At 40.9% G+C, this 24405-nt stretch overlaps 1 protein-coding gene across 8 annotated transcripts in view; it reads right to left on the reverse strand.

Moving 5' to 3' along the window:
- The window catches only part of LOC110535677 (spindlin-Z), a 33052-nt gene that overhangs the window by 7052 nt on the left and 1595 nt on the right, over positions 1 to 24405 (reverse strand). For 2 of the 8 annotated variants that reach the window (XM_036935436.1, XM_036935437.1), the window contains 2 exons: positions 9664 to 9787; positions 2043 to 2235 (listed from right to left, as the gene is read on the reverse strand). In XM_036935436.1, the coding sequence (XP_036791331.1) occupies positions 2043 to 2094 (52 nt within the window). In that variant the 5' untranslated portion in view covers positions 2095 to 2235; positions 9664 to 9787. Of the gene's footprint in view, positions 1 to 2042; positions 2236 to 5975; positions 6044 to 9663; positions 9788 to 24338; positions 24374 to 24405 lie in introns of all 8 variants that reach the window. The other 6 variants (XM_021620827.2, XM_021620832.2, XM_021620828.2 and 3 more) reach the window with 6 other exon arrangements.

Below are 24405 nucleotides of genomic sequence, written 5' to 3' on the forward strand. Positions count from 1 at the left end.
AACAAAGGTTTCTGTACCAAATATTAAGTTCTGCTTTTCTGATGTATCAAATACCTATGTCATGCAATAAAATGCAAATTAATTACTTAAAAATCATACAATGTGATTTTCTGGATTTTTGTTTTAGATTCTGTCTCTTCTCACAGTTGAAGTGTACTTATGATAAAAATTACAGACCTCTACATGCTTTGTAAGTAGGAAAACCTGCAAAATCGGCAGTGTATCAAATACTTGTTCTCCTCACTGTATATCAACTTCTGACCCACTGGAATTGTGATACAGTGAATTATAAGTGAAATAATCTGTTTGTAAATAATTGTTGGAAAAATGTCTTGTGTCATGCACAAAGTAGATGTCCTAACCGACTTGCCAAAACTATAGTTTGTTAACAAGAAATTTGTGGAGTGGTTGAAAAACAAGTTTTAATGACTCCAGCCTAAGTGTATGTAAACTTCCGACTTTAACTGTAAATCTAATTTACATACGTATTTACAGCCCTGAGTCTTGCCATAGACTTTCAAGCAGATTTAAGTCAAAATTGTAACTTGGGTGGCACAGTGGTTAAGGGCGCAGTACTGCAGCGCCAGCTGTGCCACCAGAGACTCTGGGTTCGCTCCCAGGCTCTGTCGTAACCGGACGCGACCGGGAGGTCCGTGGGGCGACGCACAATTGGCCTAGCGTCGTCCGGGTTAGGGAGGGTTTGGCCGGTAGGGAAATCCTTGTCTCATCGCGCACCAGCGACTCCTGTGGCGGGCCGGGCGCAGTGCGCGCTAACCAAGGTTGCCAGGTGCATGCTGTTTCCTCCGACACATTGGTGCGGCTGGCTTCTGGGTTGGATGGCGCTGTGTTAAGAAGGCTTGGTTGGGTTGTGTATTGGAGGACGCATGACTTTCAACCTTCGTCTCTCCCGAGCCCGTACAGGAGTTGTAGCGATGAGACAAGATAGTACCTACTAAAACAATTGGATACCACGAAATTGGGGAGAAAAAGGGGTAAAAAAAAATAAAAATAAATTGTAACTCGGCCATACAAACTCCAGTCCTGAACGATTACAAGCATACCTACCACCAAAATATGGAGCGTGGTACTCAGTAATGTGTTGTATTTATCCCAAACATTACACTTTGTATTCAGGACAAAAAATATATTGCTTTGCCACATATTTTGCAGTATTACTTTAGTGCCTTGTTGCAAACAGGATGCAGGTTTTGGAACATTTTTATTCTGTACAGGCTTCCTTCTTTTCACTCTGTCAATTAGGTTAGTATTGTAGAGTAACTACAATGTAGTTGATCCATCCTCAGTTTTCTCATATCACAGCAATTAAACTCGGTTTTAAAGTCACCATTGGCCTCATGGTGAAATCCCTGAGCCGTTTCCTTCCTCTCTGGCAATTGTGTTAGGAAGGACGCCTATATCTTTGTAGTGACTGGGTGTTTTAATACACCAATTAAAGTGTAATTATTAACTTCACCATGCTCAATGGGATATTTTTTTTCTCCCATCTACCAATAGGTGCCCTTATTTGCAAGGCATTGAAAAACCTCCCTGGTCTTTGTGGTTGAATCGGTTTGAAATTCACTATTAAGGGACCTTAAAGATGTGTATGTGTTGGGTACAGAGATGAGGTCATTCAAAGATCATGTTTAGCATTATTATTGCACACAGAGTGAGTCAATGCAACTTATGTGACTTGTTAAGCACATTTTTGTGAAGACGGGGTTGAATACTTACATTTATCAAGGCATTTCAGCTTACATTTTTTTATTCATTTGTAAACATTATGTAAAAACATAATACCACTTTGATATTATGGGGTATTGTGTGTAGAGCATTGACAAAAAAATCTAAATGTAATCAATTTTAAATTCAGGCTGTAACAGAACAAAATGTTGAAAAAGTAAAGGGGTGTGAATATCTTTCTGAAGGCAGTGCATATTACTGTATCATACTTATATCTTAAAAAACCCATATGGTTTTGTAGGCTGTCATGTGTAATTTTTCAGCTACATTCATGTACATAAGCCGTGAGTTTCTCTCACCCCCATCAGCTCTGGGGCGCTGGCCTGGCGTCTTTCCAAATGGGGTCTTCATTGATATACATGTAGGTGAGCAGCCAGGCTACCAGACTATAGGGTGACAATGTATCTACTAGGGAATTAGGAGAGAGAGGGACAGAATGCAGGTGGTGGCACTAGGTGGGAGGATCACTCCCATCCAGTGCAGGAAAGCAGACTGTTGAAAAATGAACATGTGTTAAACATGGGGCACAGAGAAACTCTGCAACATTATGATGAATAACTTTGGTGTAGAAAATGCCATAATTAGCAATTATCTCCAAATTTAACTGATATGAACACAGTTAGTCATGTTGACTCATGTGTGCTATAGACATATCCTTCAGCAATTACACAATCATATAGTTTAGCTACCTAAAAACAATGGCAGAACAGTAAATCATTTTGTTGCAGTGTTACTTAAAGGCTTTCAAATCAAACTGTTTTGTGTCGTAAACAACAGGTGTAGACTAACAGTAAACTATTTACGGGCCTTTCCAAACAACGCAGAGATAAAATAGAGAAATAATAGAAAACTAATAACATGTAATAAAAGTAATAATACATAGACAATAAGAAATAATAACTTGGCTATATACACGGGGTAACAGTCCTGAGTCGATGTGGAGTGGTACAAGATAATCGAGGTAGATTTGTACATATAACTAGGAATAAAGTGACTAAGCAACCATGGAGTTCGGCCCCATATGCACTACCCTCTGCGGCTGGATGCCAAGCAGTTCCCATACCAAGCTGTGATGCAGGGTCCATAGCTTAGTGATGAACTTGGAGGGCACTTTGGTGTTGAACGCTGAGCTGTATCAATGAACATCAATCTCACATAGGTGTTCCTCTTGTCCAGGTGGGAGAGGGCAGTGTGGATAAGCATCCAGATTAGTGACCCACTCCTTGAAAGCGGCAGCTCCATCCTTTAGCGGCTGTTGCTTGTAATCCATTGTTTCTGGATAGAATATGTACATATGGTCAATGTGGGGACGACGACGTCAATGCACTTTTTAACGAAGCCAGTGACTGATATTGTAAATTCCTTGGATGAATCCATTGGATGAATCCCATAACATATTCCATTCTTTGCTACCAAAACAGTCCTGTAGCCTAGCATCTGTTTCATCGGACCACTTCATTATTGGTACTTCCTGTTCAAATACTTCCCGTTTGAGTTTTTGCTTGTAAACAGGAATCAGGAGGATAGAGTTATGGTCAGATTTGCCAAATAGAGGGCGAGCTTTGTATGTGTTTCTGTGTGTGGAGTAAAGGTCCTCTAGTTGCGCAGGTGACATGCTAGTAGAAATGAGGTAAAATGGATTTCAGTTTCCCTGAGAGTATTTTCTTGTTTGCTTATGTCCTAATACTGCTCGTTGAGTGTTGTCTTACCGCCAGCATCGGTTTGTGGTGGTAAATAGACTGCTACTAAAAATATAGATCAACTCTATTGGTAAATATATGGTCTACAGCTTATCATGAAGTATTCTAAAACGCAGGAGAGAAGAAACTCGAGATGTCCTTAATAATAGAGATTGCACGAGCACGAGCATTTGTTGTTGACAAAGAGACACATCCATCCCCCTAACCTTACCCAACGCTGCCGTACGGTCTTGACAACGCTTAGAAAAAAACTGCTAGATGTATATTATCCATGTCCAGCCACGACTCAGAGAAACCTAGGATATTACAGTTCTTCAGGTCCCGTTGATAGGATAGTGTCGAACGGAGTTCATCCTGTTTGTTCTCCAGTGGTGGTACATTCGCGAATAGAACGGAAGGTAGAGGCAGATTATTTATTTGCCGACTTAGTTTCATCCGAGAGCCTACACGTTGGCCTCTCTTTTGCCGTCTTTTCCTTTCCCGAGTCTCTGGGATTAGGGCCTAAATCATCCATATGCACAAAGTTTATTTCTCTCAAATGATGACAAATGTGTTTACATCCCTGCTAGTGAACATTTCTCCTTTGCCAAAATAATTAATCCATCTGACAGGTGTGGCATTAAAGAAGCTGATTAAACAGCATGATCATTACACAGGTAAACTTTTTTGTTCTTCACACAGCAATGCCACAAATGTCTCAAGCTTTGAGGGAGCAAACAATTGGCATGCTGACCGCAGGAATGTCCACCAGAGCAGTTGCAAGAAAACTAAATGTTAATTTCTCCACTATAAGCCAATGTTGTTTTTTAAAATTTGGCAATACGTCCAACCGGCATCACAACCACGTGTAAAAATGCCAGCCCAGGACCTCCACGGTGGTGGTGGGGTTATGGTATGGGCAGGCATAAGCTACGGACAACAAACACAATTGGTCCGATGAAGCGGATGCTAAATTACAGGATTGTTTTGCTAGCCTATCAGGACTGGAATATGTTCCGTGATTCATCAAATGGCATTGAGGAGTTATCAGTCAGTCATCGGCTTCATTAATAAGTTCATAGACGCAGTTTTGTCACACACCACAATGCTACAGATGTCTTAAGTTGAGGTTGTGTGCAATTGGCATGCTTACTGCAGGAATGTCCAGCAGAGCTGTTGCCAGGGAATTTTATGACCATTTCTCTACCAATGTCTTTTTAGAGAAAATGGCAGTATGTCCAAACGGCCTCACAATCGCAGACCACGTGTATGGAGTCGTTGGGGTTATGGGGTTGGGCAGGCATAAGCTGCAGACATAATTCCTGGAAGCTGGCCTGCTTACTCAGACATGTCACCCATTGAGCATGTTTGGGATGTAAGACAGCGTGTTCCAGTTCCCGCCAATATCCAGCAGCCATTGAAGAGGAGTGGGACAGATGCATATCTGTATTCCCAGTCATGTGAAATTCATAGAGTCGGGCCTAACCGTTTTCCTTATATGGACTGTAACTCAGTAAAATCTTTGAAAATGTTGCATGTTGCGTTTATATTTTTATTCAGTATAGTTTTGAGGCAGTGGCATCTTCCTTGAAGAATGGCCTTTCAGGTTATGTCGATATAGGACTTGTTTTACTGTGGATTTAGATAGTTTTGTACCGGTTTCCTCCAGCATATTCACAAGGTCCTTTGTTCTGGGATTGATTTGCACTTTTCGCAAAGTATGTTCATCTCTAGGAGACAGAACATGTCTGCTTCCTGAGCGGTATGACGGCTGTGAGGTCCCATGGTGTTTATACTTGCGTACTATTGTTTGTACAGATGGACATTGTACCTTCAAGCATTTGGAAATTGCTCCTAAGGGTAAACCAGACTTGTGGAGGTCTACAAATTGTTTTCTGAGGTCTTGGCTGATTTCTTTTGATTTCCCCATGATGTCAAGCAAAGAGGCACTGAGTTTGAAGGTAGGCCTTGAAATACATCCACAGGTACACCTCCAATTGACTCAAATTATGTCAACTAGGCAATCAGAAGTTTCTAAAGACTTGACATTTTCATTTTCCAAGCTGTTTAAAAGGCACAGTCAACTTAGTGTATGTAAAACGTGATCAAGTTAATTATAGGTGAAATAATCAGTCTGTAAACAATTGTTGGAAATGTTTTTTGTGCCATGCACAAAGTAAATGTCCGAAGCAACTTGCCATAGTTTGTTCAGAAGAAATTTGTGTTGTGGTTGAAAAACGTGTTAATGACTTCCAACCTGTATTTAAACTTCTGACTTCAACTGTGCATATCTACCTCAAATCTCTCCACCAACTCAGTACTGCTACCCCGTGTATATAGCCAAGTTACCGTTACTCATTGTGTATTTTTCATTAAGCGTTATTACTTTATTTCTGTACATTGTTGGGAATGGCCCTTAAATAAGCATTTCACTGTTGATCTTCACTTGTTTTTTATGAAGCATGCGACGAATAACATTTTATTTGCATCTTGGAAATAGACCTGTAAACACACAGATACAACATGAATTTTAACGATGAACGTAAACTTAACTTTTTGGTAGCGGTTCAATATACAGCTTGCAAAGTCAAATTTGCTCATTCAGTGCTGTATGGTCCTGCCTGACAAAAATGCATAGTTACACTGCAATAATCCCAACATCCTGTCATTTCAGCAAGCCATGACACCCACCGTCTCAGATTGTTCTGAAGTAATTTCTGTAGTTAGATAAGATAAGCATTCCTGCAACATTTTTTGGTTGAAATATAATTTGAGCTTTGAAAAATTAAGCTAATTGATTGCACCCGAAATACATATTTTAAATTTATAGGATTCATATAACATTCAATAAATATAGTACCTAACATCCAATTTGGACCACCTTTTTTATTTTATTTACTATGTGTAAGACATGAAGAATCCAAAGTAATTGTCAAAAGCCACCTATGGACCCCCCAACCCATCGTGAGAATAAGTATACAGTATCAATCAGTTCTCCATGTCTAATAAGTAGTATGGAGCTGCAGCTCTGAGTATTGTTTCTTCATCCTATGTAATGTATTATCATTAAATTTGGTGTTCCCCCCCATCTTTTCAGAGAAATTGTTCATTTAATGTCATGTCACATCCTACATACTGTCATTACCAGGTTCTGACCACTAGATAGTGCTGTTCCTACTATGTTATTTATTTTTAAAGTTTACACCCCCCACCCCCAATGTTAAAGGGATAGTTCACCAAATCACATACTGGTTTCCTTACCCTGTTAGCAGTTTATGGACAAGGTATGACAGTAACCCATGCTTTGGTTGTTTACCTGACCAATGTTTCAAATGCACAAATCCAATGGGTGGGTGGGGGGGGGGGGGGGGGGGGGGGGTCTTTAAAAAACTGGAACAGCACCATGTAGTGCACAGAACTTGGTAATATCAGGATGTAGAATTGTAACCACTTCAATTACTAATTTCTCAGAACAGGGCTCGGAAAAAACAAAATTCACTGGAAATACATTACATTGGATGAATAAACAATAATCTGAGCCGCAGCTATATACGACTTGTCAGACATGATACTGATATACAGTATTAGTTGTGGGGTGGGATGTGTTGGGTCCGTGGCAGGCTTTTGACAATTTCTTTGGATTCCTCATGTCAACTCATTAGCTAGGTTTCCATCCAATTGGCGACAGATTTTCATGCGAAGATGTAAAGATGTGCATTTAAACATTGTTTACATAAAATTAAAATCAAAAATCAAATCAAATTTTATTTGTCCCATACACATGGTTAGCAGATGTTAATGTGAGTCTGGCGAAATGCTTGTGCTTCTAGTTCCGACAATGCAGGGATAACCAACAAGTAATCTAACCTAACAATTTCACAACAACTACCGTATACACACAAGTGTAAAGGGATGAAGAATATGTACAAAAAAATATATGAATGAGAGATGATACAAAACGGCATAGGCAAGATGCAGTAGATGGTATCGAGTACAGTATATACATATGAGATGAGTAATGTAGGGTATGTAAACATATTTAGTGGCATTGTTTAAAGTGTCTAGTGATATATTTATTACATACATTTTTCCATTATTAAAGTGGCTGGAGTTGAGTCAGTATGTTGGCAGCAGCCACTCAATGTTAGTGGTGGCTGTTAAACAGTCTGAAGGCCTAGAGATAGAAGCTGTTTATCAGTCTCTCGGTCCCTGCTTTGATGCACCTGTACTGACCTCGCCTTCTGGATGATAGCGAGGTGAACAGGCAGTGGCTTGGATGGATGTTGTCCTTGATTATCTTTTTGGCCTTCCTGTGACATCGGGTGGTGTAGGTGTCCTGGAGGGCAGGTAGTTTGCCCCCGGTGATGCAATGCGCAGACCTCACTACCCTCTGGAGAGCCGGTTGTGGGAGGAGCAGTTGCCGTACCAGGCGGTGATACAGCCCGACAGGATGCTCTCTATTGTGCATCTGTAAAAGTTTGAGAGTACTTTTGGTGACAAGCCGAATTTCGTCAGCCTCCACGCTGTCTGTGTGGGTGGACCAATTCAGTTTGTCCGTGATGTGTACGCCGAGGAACTTAAAACGTACTACCCTCTCCACTACTGTCCCGTCGATGTGGATAGGGGGGGTGCTCCCTCTGCTGTTTCCTGAAGTCCACAATCATCTCCTTTGTTTTGTTGACGTTGAGTGTGAGGTTGTTTTCCTGACAGCCCACTCCGAGGGCCCTCACCTCCTCCCTGTAGGCCGTCTCGTCGTTGTTGGTAATCAAGCCTTCCACTGTAGTGTCGTCTGCAAACTTGATGATTGAGTTGTAGGCGTGCATGGCCACGCAGTCGTGGGTGAACAGGGAGTACAGGAGAGGGCTCGGAACGCACCCTTGTGGGGCCCCAGTGTTGAGGATCAGCGGGGTAGAGATGTTACCTACCCTCACCACCTGGGGGCGGCCTGTCAAGAAGTCCAGTACCCAGTTGCACAGGACGGGGTCGAGACCCAGGGTTTGGACTGCATTCGGGTCGCATGTGCAGCCCGGCAGTGTCAATTATGTGTGTGCTTTGAATTTATGCAGACTTTTTATGAAGTAAATACACTAGGCTAAAGGCTTCCATTCAACAACCTGTTTAGATGATGTGCCATTTCATTTTTTGCTAATCTGATGCTGCTCATGTTGTGTATTTTGAGGAATTGCCTTAGTGCCGACATTGAGGGGAAATGTTTTAATTGGCTACAGATTCATCTGCCTCACCTAAAGACCATTCTTGTGGGAAGCTGCTATAGACCACCAAGTGCTAACAGTCAGTATTTGGATAATGTGTGTGAAATGCATGTGATATCAACAGAGAAGTATATTTTCTGGGTGATTTAAATAGACTGGCTCTCATCAAGCTGCCCACTCAAGAAAATATGTTGTCAGTCAACCTACCAGGGTAGTTACAAACAGCACAGGAATTAAATCACCAACATGTATTGATCACATCTTTACTAATGCTGCAGAAATTTGCTTTAAAGCAGTATCCAATCCACAGGATGTAGTGATCACAATATAGTAGCACTAAAGTTCCAAAGGCTGGGCCTAATATAGTGAATAAGAGGTCATACGTTATGTTATAAGAGGTCAATATGTTTTGTAGTGATTCATATGTTGTTGAAGTAAAGAATATTTGCTTGTCTGTGGTGTTTAATTAGGAGCAACCACACGCTGCACTCGACACATTTATCAAATTGCTTATTCCAGCTAATAATAAGCATGCACCCATTAAGAAAATTACTGTAAAAACTGTGATGGGTTCTGACTATAAACCTGAAATATCCTTAATCAAGTCACTAAGGGAGAGAGGGGAATGCAGAACGTTTACATTCTGTCAGAACATGTTATTGTTAGACATCAGGTATCCTATGGAAAGGAGAATGGCCACAGTCTGGTTTCAGTTGTTGGGTTGCAATTTGGAATACTTGCTACACCAGAAGTTAATGGTTATCTGTAGGGGGAATGGGGGTCAATTATGGTTGAATATGAGTCAGGGGCTTAGAATGTTACAAAGTAAGGGAAAAGGCAATCACATGGTTGTTGTCACTGATAAGGGTGGAGAGCTGTGGATTAGTGAAGAATGGGGGCCGAGGTTAGGTCACATTAAGGGAGAAGGAACAGTTTATTACCCACATCACTTAAACTTCCTGCCTAGCAATAAATATGTAATGTTTAGAGAAAAGGAGGAGACATCACCTAAAGTGGGGAATACATACTTGTTCTGGTGGGAACATGTCTTTTGTCTGTTCAACAGTCTGACCCATTGGGTGAATAAACTTGGTTTGAGCTTGTCCTAGTTGTCCGGTAGGTTGTCCCTTGGATTGATGAAGATTTGAAAAACTGTATGGTTGAGAGGGATGAGGCAAAAGGTATGACAAATAAGTCTGAAAGTCCAACTGATTGGCAAACGTACTGCAAATAAGAAATCATGTGACTAAACTAAATAAAAATAAACTATACTATGAAACAAAAAATAATTGATATAAAGAATGATAGTAAAAAGTTAGAGCACCTTAAATTACATTTTGGGAAAAAGGCAAACTCAGCGCCATCATTCATTGAATCAGATGGCCCATTCATCAAAACCCACTGATATAGCCAACTACTTTAATTACTTTTTCATTGGCAAGATAAGCAAACTTAGGTATGACATGCCAGTAACAAAAATGCTGACACTACACGGGTAATTCTCATGAAACCATTAAAACACCATGGCAGTAATGTTTTAAATATAAAACATGTAATTTAGTAATATAACAAAATATCATAATAAAGATAAGTGTTCTCTACCTTGCACAAAGAGTAATTTCAACATAGGAATGAATTATTTTTGTATTTTATTGCATTATCTGCTGAAATTCTCATTACCGCAACACATCCAGCTCTGTCTCGTCCAGCTCTGCTACCTGTCCCAGACCTGCTGTTTTCAACTCTCTAGAGACAGCAGGAGTGGTAGAGATACTCTTAATGATCGGCTATGAAAAGCCAACTGACAATTACTCCTGAGGTGCTGACCTGCTGCACCCTCGACATCTACTGTGATTATTATTAATTGACCATGCTGGTCATTTATGAACATTTGAACATCTTGGCCATGTTCTGTTACAATCTCCACCCGGCACAGCCAGAAGAGGACTGGCCACCGCTCATAGCCTGGTTCCTCTCTAGGTTTCTTCCTAGGGAGTTTTTCCTAGCCAACATGCTTCTACACCTGCATTGCTTGCTGTTTGGGGTTTTAGGCTGGGTTTCTGTACAGCACTTTGAGATATCAGCTGATGTACGAAGGGCTATATAAATACATTTGATTTGATTTGTCTGAATGATCCAAGATGGCGTAGCAGTCAGACGTCTTGTCCTGTCGTGTCCCTTGTATATATCGTTTTCACATAGTTTTCTTCGCATATCTTTTAAAATATTTTGCCAAACCTCAACATCTAAATACTCTCCTGCAACCCGCCTCACCCAATGTAGCGTGGATCTGCTTTTTTTTCTTCTAAAGTATTTATATTTACTACGGATCTGGAACCCTTCAACTGAAGCTAGCCAGCTAACTACCAGCTATCAGTCAGCAAGTGGTCATCAGCTAACCTTTAGCTCGGAAAGCTCTCGCCAGTTCGAACAACGCGACTCTAACCAGAGCATAACGGACCTATTATTTTTATCCCCGGATTCCCACCGCAAACGGAAAATTTTCATCTGGATCATCACAACTAGCTAACCGCAACCCCGGATGACTACTCCTGGCTAGCGTTTCCATCCACTTAGCTTGAAGCTAGCCCGGCCAGAGCTCCTGTGCTACCACCGAAGCATACTCCTAGGCTACAATATCCGGACCCACGACCGGTCTATTGATCTCACCGAATGAAGAGGCATAAACAGACTTAACCCCATCGCGACGTCCCCCAAAGGCTAACTTTCTAGCCCTTGCTATCTGATTGCTTGCTAATTCGGCCTGCTAACTGCTAGCCTGCCCCGGTCTACTGACAGCTAGCTTGTTTAGCCCCGGTCTGCTAACTGCTAGCTTGTTTAGCCCCGGCCTACTAACTGTTAGCTTGTTAGCACAGGCCTGCTAACTGTCTGAATCGCCGTGTCCCCAACTAGCCCAACCACTCACCGGACCCATATTTATTTTCAATCTCTTTTCGATTTTTAATTCGATTATACCTTCCGGTAACCTGCCTCACCCAATGTGATACGGAATCGCTATTATTTTACATTTTTAGAACACATTCAAGACCCTCCAGAAGCTAACCAGCTAACTAGCTACAAGCTATTTAGTCATTGTTAGCCACTGCTAGCGGCTTTTACCTTCTGCACAGCCAGCCAGTTTTTTTTTTGCCTGGATAACTGTCTCTCCACAACAATGCCGGATTCCTGCCGTAATCCCTGGACCACTACTTCTGATCTTCACAGCTAGCTTGCACGCAGTACCGAAGCTATCCCTGAGGCCCACTTCCCAGCTTACTCATCTGTTCACCCGAACCACACTCATATCCCCGAGCTGACAAGGTACAAATCTGTCGTTCTGCCCCTGAACAGGCAGTTAACCCACTGTTCCTAGGCCGTCATTGAAAATAAGAATTTGTTCTTAACTGACTTGCCTAGTTAAATAAAGGTAAAATAAAAAATAAATAAATACACGGCTAGAGCCCAATACTCCACCGGATCCTTGCTGTAAACTTGGCTACATAGCTGATGCCAGCTGGACACTGATCATTGGCTACATAGCTGATGCCTGCTGGACTGTCCATTAATCACGGTACTCCATTCTGTTTGTTTATGTTTTTATCTGTCGGCCCCAGCCGCACTCAGGCTCTGTGTGTAGTTAATCCGACCCTCTCTGCCTAGTCAACGCCATTTTACCTGCTGTTGTTGTGCTAGCTGATTAGCTGTTGTTGTCTCACCTGCTGTTTTAGCTAGCTCTCCCAATCAACACCTGCGATTACTGTATGCCTCGCTGTATGTCTCTCTCAAATGTCAATATGCCTTGTATACTGTTGTTTTTTAGGTTAGTTATCATTGTTTGAGTTTACAATGGAGCCCCTAGTTCCACTCTTCATACCTCTGATACCTCCTTTGTCCCACCTCCCACACATGCAGTGACCTCACCCATTACAACCAGCATGTCCAGAGATACAACCTCTATTATCATCACCCAGTGCCTGGGATTACCTCTGCTGTACCCATACCCCACCATACCCCTGTCTGCGCATTATGCCCTGAATATATTCTACCATGCCCAGAAATCTGCTCCTTTTATTCTTTGTCACCAACGCTCTAGGCGACCAGTTTTGATAGCTTTTAGCCGCACCCTCATACTACTCCTCCTCTGTTCCGCGGGTGATGTGGAGGTAAACCCAGGCCCTGCATGTCCCCAGGCACCCTCATTCATTGACTTCTGTGATCGAAAAAGCCTTGGTTTCATGCATGTCAACATCAGAAGCCTCCTTCCTAAGTTTGATTTACTCACTGCTTTAGCACACTCTGCTAACCCTGATGTCCTTGCCGTGTCTGAATCCTGGCTTAGGAAGGCCACCAAAAATTTGGAGATTTCCATACCCATCTATAACATTTTCTGTCAAGATAGAACTGCCAACGGGGGAGGAGTTGCAGTCTACTGCAGAGATAGCCTGCAAACTAACGTCATACTTTCCAGGTCCATACCCAAACAGTTCGAACTACTAATTTTAAAAATTACTCTCTCCAGAAATAAGTCTCTCACTGTTGCCGCCTGCTACCGACCCCCCTCAGCTCCCAGCTGTGCCCTGGACACCATTTGTGAATTGATCGCCCCCCATCTAGCTTCAGAGTTTGTTCTGTTAGGCGACCTAAACTGGGATATGCTTAACACCCCGGAAGTCCTACAATTTAAGCTAGATGCCCTCAATCTCACACAAGTCATCAAGGAACCCACCAGGTACAACCCTAAATCTGTAAACAAGGGCACCCTCATAGACGTCATCCTGACCAACTGGCCCTCCACATACACCTCCGCTGTCTTCAAACAGGATCTCAGCGATCACTGCCTCATTGCCTGTATCCGCTACGGATCCGCAGTCAACCGACCACCCCTCATCACTGTCAAATGCTCCCTAAAACACTTCTTTCTAATTCCTTTCTAATCGACCTGGCCCGGGTATCCTGGAAGTATATTGACCTCATCCCGTCAGTTAAGGATGCCTGGTCATTCTTTAAAAGTAACTTCCTCACCATTTTAGATAAGCATGCTCCGTTCAAAAAATGCAGAACTAAGAACAGATACAGCCCTTGGTTCACTCCAGACCTGACTGCCCTCGACCAGCACACAAACATCCTGTGGCGGACTGCAATAGCATCGAATAGTCCCCGCGATATGCAACTGTTCAGGGAAGTCAGGAACCAATACATGCAGTCAGTCAGGAAAGCCAAGGCCAGCTTTTTCAGGCATAAATTTGCATCCTGTAGCTCTAACTCCAAAAAGTTATGGGACACTGTAAAGTCCATGGAGAACAAGAGCACCTCCTCCCAGCTGCCCACTGCACTGAGGCTAGGTAACACGGTCACCACCGATAAATCCATGATTATCGAAAACTTCAACAAGCATTTCTCAACGGCTGGCCATGCCTTCCTCCTGGCTACTCCAACCTCGGCCAACAGCTCTTCCTCTCCCGCAGCTACTCACCCAAGCCTCTCCAGGTTCTCCTTTATCCAAATCCAGATAGCAGATGTTCTGAAAGAGCTGCAAAACCTGGACCCGTACAAATCAGCTGGGCTTGACAATCTGGACCCTCTATTTCTGAAACTATCCGCCGCCATTGTCGCAACCCCTTTTACCAGCCTGTTCAAACTCTCTTTCATATCGTCTGAGATCCCCAAGGATTGGAAAGCTGCCGCAGTCATCCCCCTCTTCAAAGGGGGAGACACCCTGGACCAAAACTGTTACAGACCTATATCCATCCTGCCCTGCCTATCTAAGGTCTTTGAAAGCCAAGTCAACAAACAGGTCACTGACTATCTCGAATCCCACCGTACCTTCTCCGCTGTGTAATCTGGTTTCCGAGCCGGTCACGGGTGCACCTCAGCCACGCTCAAGGTAGTAAACGATATCATAACCGCCATCAATAAAAGACAGTACTGTGCAGCCGTCTTCATCGACCTGGCCAAGGCTTTCGACTCTGTCAATCACCATATTCTTATCGGCAGACTCAGTAGCCTCGGTTTTTCTAATGAATGCCTTGCCTGGTTCACTAACTACTTTGCAGACAGAGTTCAGTGTGTCAAATCGGAGGGCATGTTGTCCGGTCCTCTGGCAGTCTCTATGGGGGTGCCACAGGGTTCAATTCTCGGGACGACTCTTTTCTCTGTATATATCAATGATGTTGCTCTTGCTGCGGGCGATTCCCTGATCCACCTCTACGCAGACGACACCATTCTGTATACTTCCGGCCCGTTCTTGGACACTGTGCTATCTAACCTCCAAACGAGCTTCAACGCCATACAACACTCCTTCCGTGGCCTCCAACTGCTCTTAAACGCTAGTAAAACCAAATGCATGCTTTTCAACCGTTCGCTGCCTGCACCAGCACGCCCGACTAGCATCACCACCCTGGATGGTTCCGACCTAGAATATGTGGACATCTATAAGTACCTAGGTGTCTGGCTAGACTGTAAACTCTCCTTCAAGACTCATATCAAACATCTCCAATCTAAAATTAAATCTAGTCGGCTTTCTATTCCGCATCAAAGCCTGCTTCACTCACGCCGCCAAACTTACCCTAGTAAAACTGACTATCCTACCGATCCTCGACTTCGGCGATGTCATCTTCAAAATAGCTTCCAATACTCTACTCAGCAAACTGGATGCAGTTTATCACAGTGCCATCCGTTTTGTTACTAAAGCACCTTATACCACTCACCACTGCGACCTGTATGCTCTAGTCGGTTGGCCCTCGCTACATATTCGTCGCCAGACCCACTGGCTCCAGGTCATCTACAAGTCCATGCTAGGTAAAGCTCCGCCTTATCTCAGTTCACTGGTGACGATGTCAACACCCACCGGTAGCACGCGCTCCAGCAGGTGTATCTCACTGATCATCCCTAAAGCCAACACCTCATTTGGCAGCCTTTCGTTCCAGTTCTCAGCTGCCTGTGACTGGAACGAATTGCAAAAAATCGCTGAAGTTGGAGACTTTTATCTCCCTCACTAACCTTTAAACATCTGCTATCTGAGCAGCTAACCGATCGCTGCAGCTGTACATAGTCTATCGGTAAATAGCCCACCCAATTTACCTACCTCATCCCCATACTGTTTATATTTATTTACTTTTCTGCTCTTTTGCACACCAGTATGTCTACCTGTACATGACCATCTGATCATTTATCACTCCAGTGTTAATCTGCAAAATTGTAATTATTCGCCTACCTCCTCATGCCTTTTGCACACAATGTATATAGACTCTCTTTTTTCCTACTGTGTTATTGACTTGTTAATTGTTTACTCCATGTGTAACTGTGTTGTCTGTTCACACTGCTATGCTTTATCTTGGCCAGGTCGCAGTTGTAAATGAGAACTTGTTCTCAACTAGCCTACCTAGTTAAATAAAGGTGAAATAAAAAATAAAAAAATGCATGTCATGTTGTAATTTAAACAGAGTAAATTTTAAATATTTTGAAAAAAAAAATTATGTTCTAATAGATGTTTTCAAATGACAGAAAAAGTATTAACTAAATATTCATGTATGATAATAATGAAAAAAGTGGAAAAATCAAGTGTCCGTGACTGATGTTGTCATCCTCCGCAACATTTTTGAAGGACTGAGAATTTTAAATAAAGTTTGATTTTGAATGAAGCAACACATCTGCGAGTACCTTCAAGATGGCTACCAGGTAAGCAGATCTCTTTATATTTCTCCAGTTAAAAAGTTAAACAATCACGTCAGACTGCGTACATGACAGTATTGATTATCATTACCGATACAGGTAGTTTTCCACATTTAGAAAAACGTTAGATTAAAAATGTTCTATGAAAATATACTTCATTAATGTCTAATTATGTACATTGAGTAAAATTTGCTTAGCCATCATGTCTTCTCTATAGTTAGCAAAACATGCTAAGCTTCCTCATTCTCCGCAACACCATTCTCACTTACCGCTGCAATTTGTGGTAGAGAGAACCTCTGTTTTGGTAATGAGAATTGTATCATACAGACTATATATTTTTTAATATATATAATGAACTATTAATTTAAATATTATTTATTAACTGTTGATATTTTGCTTTATGTCCTGTTTAATTGCAGACAGTTAGCTTTAGCGAAGGCTAGACTGAATTCTGAGAAAAAGTTTACACCAACCCAGAACTGCTGGAAGAGTACAGAAGGAAGGCGAGAGAAGATGTTAGGGGTTGGAGAGGTTACAGCAAGAGTAATTAGCATATATATATATATATATATGTCTATAGGGAGACTACGCCCTCTCACACTGTCTATAGGAAGTCAATACCCTACAGTGTTTAGAAGTCTACACATGCGCGCACACACATCCACCACACATGCGCACGGTCCCACACACACAGAATCAGTAAGCCATTCAGTCCCTACTATAGGATGTGTACACACACACAGTCAGTAAGCCATTCAGCCCCTACTGTAGGATGTGTACACACACAGTCAGTAAGCCATTCAGTCCCTACTGTAGGATGTGTACACACACACACAGTCAGTAAACCATTCAGTCCCTACTATAGGATGTGTACACACACACACACAGTCAGTAAGCCATTCAGTCCCTACTGTAGGATGTGTACACACACACAGTCAGTAAACCATTCAGTCCCTACTGTAGGATGTGTACACACACACAGTCTGTAAGCCATTCAGTCCCTACTGTATGATGTGTACACAGACACACAGTCAGTAAGCCTTCCAGTCTCTACTATAGGATGTGTACACACACACAGTCAGTAAGCCATTCAGTCTCTACTATAGGATGTGTACACACACAGTCAGTAAGCCATTCAGTCTCTACTATAGGATGTGTACACACACACACAGTCAGTAAGCCATTCAGTCTCTGCTATTGGATGTGTACACACACACACAGTCAGCAAGCCATTCAGTCTCTGCTATAGAATGACGTGTCCATAACAGTAAGATTTTTCACATGTTTCTAGACATGCTCATTTCATGTCATGGTTCCTTTCCATCTCCAGATATCAAAAACGAAAGCAAAATCAAGAAAACTCCAGATCTGACAAAGAAGCCACATAAAAAGAAGAAAAACCAGTGATGGGAAAACTCAAAGGTATTACAGAAAAGAGAAACATCTAAAAGCTGTATTGGACATAACACAATAAAGCAAGGAAGATGATACACTTCAACATGTTCAAGAAGAAAAATGAACAAGTTGAGAGCAGACAAGAGAACAGACATTCTAACCTCAGCAGGTAAATGTCCCTGCCATCAACTCAACTCCTAAAATAAGAGACACCAGGACCAGTGAATACATCTAACCCAAAGGAATCACCCAAAAAGAGGAACAGAAGCAAGAAAACACTATCAAAATTGAGGTCAAAGTTGCACGACACAGAAGAGAAACTGCTGGAGAGGACCAAGGAGATGGTCAACCTAAAGAAAATACTTGAGGTGATGGCCAAGAGGAAGCAGGTAATTGTCAACATGGAAGGCAGAGAGGTCCAGAAGAATTATCCAATAACAGCCAGAGAAGAATAATCCGCAAACTTGTTAGCCGCTTCCTTCGTCAAGATGAAATCTTCACTGTAATAAATGGGAAATCCGGGGAAATCGGGAAAAAGGGACAGATATTCCTCAATAGAGCCTTAACGGACACCATGGCAAATCTTCATAGAAGACTTCTATCTGAGAATCCAAGGGACAACCTTTTCAACTCTTTAAACTTAAGCCATTTTGGATTGGCCTGCGAAGAGTCACAGACAGAAAAACAAGTGCTTGCAAAACACATGAAAACTTTGGTTTGAAGATGAAGCTGCACCAACTTGTGGCCATAGAAACATCAACCCCAAGGGACACTGTACAGGCCAGTGTGTGTAGTGACGATGACGTACTGTTCTAATGTTCTCGTATGTGTTGTTTTTATGTGTTCTCTGTTTTTAGCCAATGTATGTTATGTTCTTTTGAAGCACTGCACATTGAAATTGATTGAACTTGAATCCATGATTGTGACAATATTATCTCATTTATTTTCTATATTAAATATCGTGTTTTTAACCATACCTCAGTCTTAGTATACTTATTATCATTACTGAAATCAACCTCATTTCCGAATCTATATATCATTACCGCAACAGGTGTTCATTTAATATTAATTTAATGAATGGAAGAAATAGTAGTTTGCTTTTAAATGCATGTGCGGAATCTATACGTTACGTTCCATCAGGCTTGCCACATCATTTTGACAATATTTCATTGAAACCGGACATAAAAAATATTAGGTTGTAGATTGCGGAGAAATCAGAGAGAAAGAGAGAGAAATCAGTCAAAATTAAATAAAAAATGTAATTTAAAAATATATATTATTTCACAGTTTCAAGTAACTGTGCATGACTTAATAAAAAATTAATTAAAAATGTATTAGCTTTCCTAACGGTCTTGACGTTTTCAGAGGACTTGTTTTGGAAAATATGTTCAAAAAGGTGTTAAATTGTCAGTAAATATTTTTAAACTAATGCTCACAAACACTTCAGACTTTGTTATTAATGCCTAAAAAGGAAATTTGTTGATGCATGTCTTTTTAAAGATTTCATGTTAATTGTTGTTGTTAATTGTTTACTCCATGTGTAACTGTGTTGTCTGTTCACACTGCTATGCTTTATCTTGGCCAGGTCGCAGTTGTAAATGAGAACTTGTTCTCAACTAGCCTACCTAGTTAAATAAAGGTGAAATAAAAAATAAAAAAATGCATGTCATGTTGTAATTTAAACAGAGTAAATTTTAAATATTTTGAAAAAAAAAATTATGTTCTAATAGATGTTTTCAAATGACAGAAAAAGTATTAACTAAATATTCATGTATGATAATAATGAAAAAAGTGGAAAAATCAAGTGTCCGTGACTGATGTTGTCATCCTCCGCAACATTTTTGAAGGACTGAGAATTTTAAATAAAGTTTGATTTTGAATGAAGCAACACATCTGCGAGTACCTTCAAGATGGCTACCAGGTAAGCAGATCTCTTTATATTTCTCCAGTTAAAAAGTTAAACAATCACGTCAGACTGCGTACATGACAGTATTGATTATCATTACCGATACAGGTAGTTTTCCACATTTAGAAAAACGTTAGATTAAAAATGTTCTATGAAAATATACTTCATTAATGTCTAATTATGTACATTGAGTAAAATTTGCTTAGCCATCATGTCTTCTCTATAGTTAGCAAAACATGCTAAGCTTCCTCATTCTCCGCAACACCATTCTCACTTACCGCTGCAATTTGTGGTAGAGAGAACCTCTGTTTTGGTAATGAGAATTGTATCATACAGACTATATATTTTTTAATATATATAATGAACTATTAATTTAAATATTATTTATTAACTGTTGATATTTTGCTTTATGTCCTGTTTAATTGCAGACAGTTAGCTTTAGCGAAGGCTAGACTGAATTCTGAGAAAAAGTTTACACCAACCCAGAACTGCTGGAAGAGTACAGAAGGAAGGCGAGAGAAGATGTTAGGGGTTGGAGAGGTTACAGCAAGAGTAATTAGCATATATATATATATATATATATGTCTATAGGGAGACTACGCCCTCTCACACTGTCTATAGGAAGTCAATACCCTACAGTGTTTAGAAGTCTACACATGCGCGCACACACATCCACCACACATGCGCACGGTCCCACACACACAGAATCAGTAAGCCATTCAGTCCCTACTATAGGATGTGTACACACACACAGTCAGTAAGCCATTCAGCCCCTACTGTAGGATGTGTACACACACAGTCAGTAAGCCATTCAGTCCCTACTGTAGGATGTGTACACACACACACAGTCAGTAAACCATTCAGTCCCTACTATAGGATGTGTACACACACACACACAGTCAGTAAGCCATTCAGTCCCTACTGTAGGATGTGTACACACACACAGTCAGTAAACCATTCAGTCCCTACTGTAGGATGTGTACACACACACAGTCTGTAAGCCATTCAGTCCCTACTGTATGATGTGTACACAGACACACAGTCAGTAAGCCTTCCAGTCTCTACTATAGGATGTGTACACACACACAGTCAGTAAGCCATTCAGTCTCTACTATAGGATGTGTACACACACAGTCAGTAAGCCATTCAGTCTCTACTATAGGATGTGTACACACACACACAGTCAGTAAGCCATTCAGTCTCTGCTATTGGATGTGTACACACACACACAGTCAGCAAGCCATTCAGTCTCTGCTATAGAATGACGTGTCCATAACAGTAAGATTTTTCACATGTTTCTAGACATGCTCATTTCATGTCATGGTTCCTTTCCATCTCCAGATATCAAAAACGAAAGCAAAATCAAGAAAACTCCAGATCTGACAAAGAAGCCACATAAAAAGAAGAAAAACCAGTGATGGGAAAACTCAAAGGTATTACAGAAAAGAGAAACATCTAAAAGCTGTATTGGACATAACACAATAAAGCAAGGAAGATGATACACTTCAACATGTTCAAGAAGAAAAATGAACAAGTTGAGAGCAGACAAGAGAACAGACATTCTAACCTCAGCAGGTAAATGTCCCTGCCATCAACTCAACTCCTAAAATAAGAGACACCAGGACCAGTGAATACATCTAACCCAAAGGAATCACCCAAAAAGAGGAACAGAAGCAAGAAAACACTATCAAAATTGAGGTCAAAGTTGCACGACACAGAAGAGAAACTGCTGGAGAGGACCAAGGAGATGGTCAACCTAAAGAAAATACTTGAGGTGATGGCCAAGAGGAAGCAGGTAATTGTCAACATGGAAGGCAGAGAGGTCCAGAAGAATTATCCAATAACAGCCAGAGAAGAATAATCCGCAAACTTGTTAGCCGCTTCCTTCGTCAAGATGAAATCTTCACTGTAATAAATGGGAAATCCGGGGAAATCGGGAAAAAGGGACAGATATTCCTCAATAGAGCCTTAACGGACACCATGGCAAATCTTCATAGAAGACTTCTATCTGAGAATCCAAGGGACAACCTTTTCAACTCTTTAAACTTAAGCCATTTTGGATTGGCCTGCGAAGAGTCACAGACAGAAAAACAAGTGCTTGCAAAACACATGAAAACTTTGGTTTGAAGATGAAGCTGCACCAACTTGTGGCCATAGAAACATCAACCCCAAGGGACACTGTACAGGCCAGTGTGTGTAGTGACGATGACGTACTGTTCTAATGTTCTCGTATGTGTTGTTTTTATGTGTTCTCTGTTTTTAGCCAATGTATGTTATGTTCTTTTGAAGCACTGCACATTGAAATTGATTGAACTTGAATCCATGATTGTGACAATATTATCTCATTTATTTTCTATATTAAATATCGTGTTTTTAACCATACCTCAGTCTTAGTATACTTATTATCATTACTGAAATCAACCTCATTTCCGAATCTATATATCATTACCGCAACAGGTGTTCATTTAATATTAATTTAATGAATGGAAGAAATAGTAGTTTGCTTTTAAATGCATGTGCGGAATCTATACGTTACGTTCCATCAGGCTTGCCACATCATTTTGACAATATTTCATTGAAACCGGACATAAAAAATATTAGGTTGTAGATTGCGGAGAAATCAGAGAGAAAGAGAGAGAAATCAGTCAAAATTAAATAAAAAATGTAATTTAAAAATATATATTATTTCACAGTTTCAAGTAACTGTGCATGACTTAATAAAAAATTAATTAAAAATGTATTAGCTTTCCTAACGGTCTTGACGTTTTCAGAGGACTTGTTTTGGAAAATATGTTCAAAAAGGTGTTAAATTGTCAGTAAATATTTTTAAACTAATGCTCACAAACACTTCAGACTTTGTTATTAATGCCTAAAAAGGAAATTTGTTGATGCATGTCTTTTTAAAGATTTCATGTTTGAAATTTTTGAAACCAAGATTTCATGAGAATCACCCACACATCCAAATATATCTGACCAAATTATGAATGACAATAAACTTTTGCATTCCGTAAAGTCAGTGTGGAATAGGTGCATTTTTTTGTTGTTGTCTATAAACAACGACAAGCCACCGGGGTCTGACAATCTGGATGGAAATTGACTGAGGATAATAATGGACGATATTGCCACATCTTCAATTTAAGCCTACTAGAAAGTGTGTGCCCTCAGGCTGGCTCAAATAGCCAACCAATCAGCCTGTTACCAACCTTAGTAAACTTCTGTAAAAAAAAAATATATACTATATTTTCAAAAGCATTTGAAAATTCTGGTGTTCATATTTCACAACCTTTGCAGGCTTTTGGAGTTGCCTTTATCCAACACCAGAGGTATTCAACTCTTACCTTATGAGGTCCGGAGCCTACTGGTTCTCTGTTCTACTGTACCTGATAATGAATTGCACCCACCTGGTGTCCCAAGTCTAAATCAGTCCCAGGTTGTCAGACTTTTCTAATCATTACTAGTTTTGTTGGCAGATGTGGACCGTTCCAGCATCTTAAAAGTGTGCCCAGGCAGAAATTATGCATACTAATATTAAATCAATCACTTAGAATTAAAACTGTTCCAATACTAGGATTTGTACTACATAAAGCCATGACTACATGGAACTATATTCCACATCAGGTAACTGATACAAGCAGTAGAATCAGATTTTAAAAAACTGGTAATACACCTTATAGAACAATGGGGACTGTGAAGAGACACACACACAAAAGTACAGACACATGCATACGCACACATGGTCTAATTGTTGTATGGTGGTATTAAACATTTAGTACTGTAGCTATGTAGTGGAGTAATAATGTTATATGATGTACTGTTTTATATTTTGTTTCACATGTAATGTAAGTTCATTGATATGTTTGGAACCCAGGAAGAGTAGCTGCTACCTTGGCAGCAGCTAATGGGGTTCCCTAATAAATACAAATATCTAGCTAGGTCCCCCTCACAGGTTCGGTCACTCTCCACTTCTGCTGGGCGTGCCCCAGTCCGTAATCAATGCCAACCATGCACGGTTAATCTAAAGGCAAGTCAGTCTGTGACAGCCCTTTCACAGACTTTCCCTCACAACCAGACAACCAACCATTCCACTACTGGAGTATCCCCATTGTCATTCAGGCTGGGGTAACATTCCAGTTAGTCAATGGGTCTCTTTGGTATGCAAGCTGCATCTGCTGACTGCCTATAGTGAACCGTATAAATGGAAACTGATCACCCAACAGCCCCAATACCCCGCCAGTCATACAGGAAGGATACCACCCATGTCGCTGCAGCTTGCCCAGAAGGACCAGTTAGCTGTGCAAGCTGATCAGGCCCCAGAACTACAACCACAACTGGCTACTTCGTCTCCTCTCCCTTTATTAAAAACACACTCATTTTATGGAGACCTCAAAGACTTTGGATCAACCTTGCACACTTAATTTTTGTGGGTAAAAGAGGGCTGTACGTATACACTACTAGAGTAGCTGAGTGTGGTATTATGGTTGCTTTCCTGTAACTTGGTTACGCTACTGTGTGTTTGTGTCGTGAAAGGCTTGTTATTATATTTTGTAGAATTGCCCATTGTTGATATGCTGTAAGTGTGTGAATGAGATTAAAACAAACACATTGAAGTTGGCTTTGGCTATTCAAACACAGAGGCATGGCAGTGCCACTCATAGTTAGATATACCAAGACCCTTACGAAACCATTTTTAAAGACAGAATAATACATACAAAATGAACAAGTGCTACTTACGTGCAGGTGAAGGTGTTGGAGTGTAATCATGTTGGCTATATTGGATTCAGAATAAAAATGATTCACA

Source organism: Oncorhynchus mykiss, chromosome 11 (genome assembly GCF_013265735.2).
Source record: "Oncorhynchus mykiss isolate Arlee chromosome 11, USDA_OmykA_1.1, whole genome shotgun sequence".
Lineage (NCBI taxonomy): Eukaryota > Metazoa > Chordata > Actinopteri > Salmoniformes > Salmonidae > Oncorhynchus > Oncorhynchus mykiss.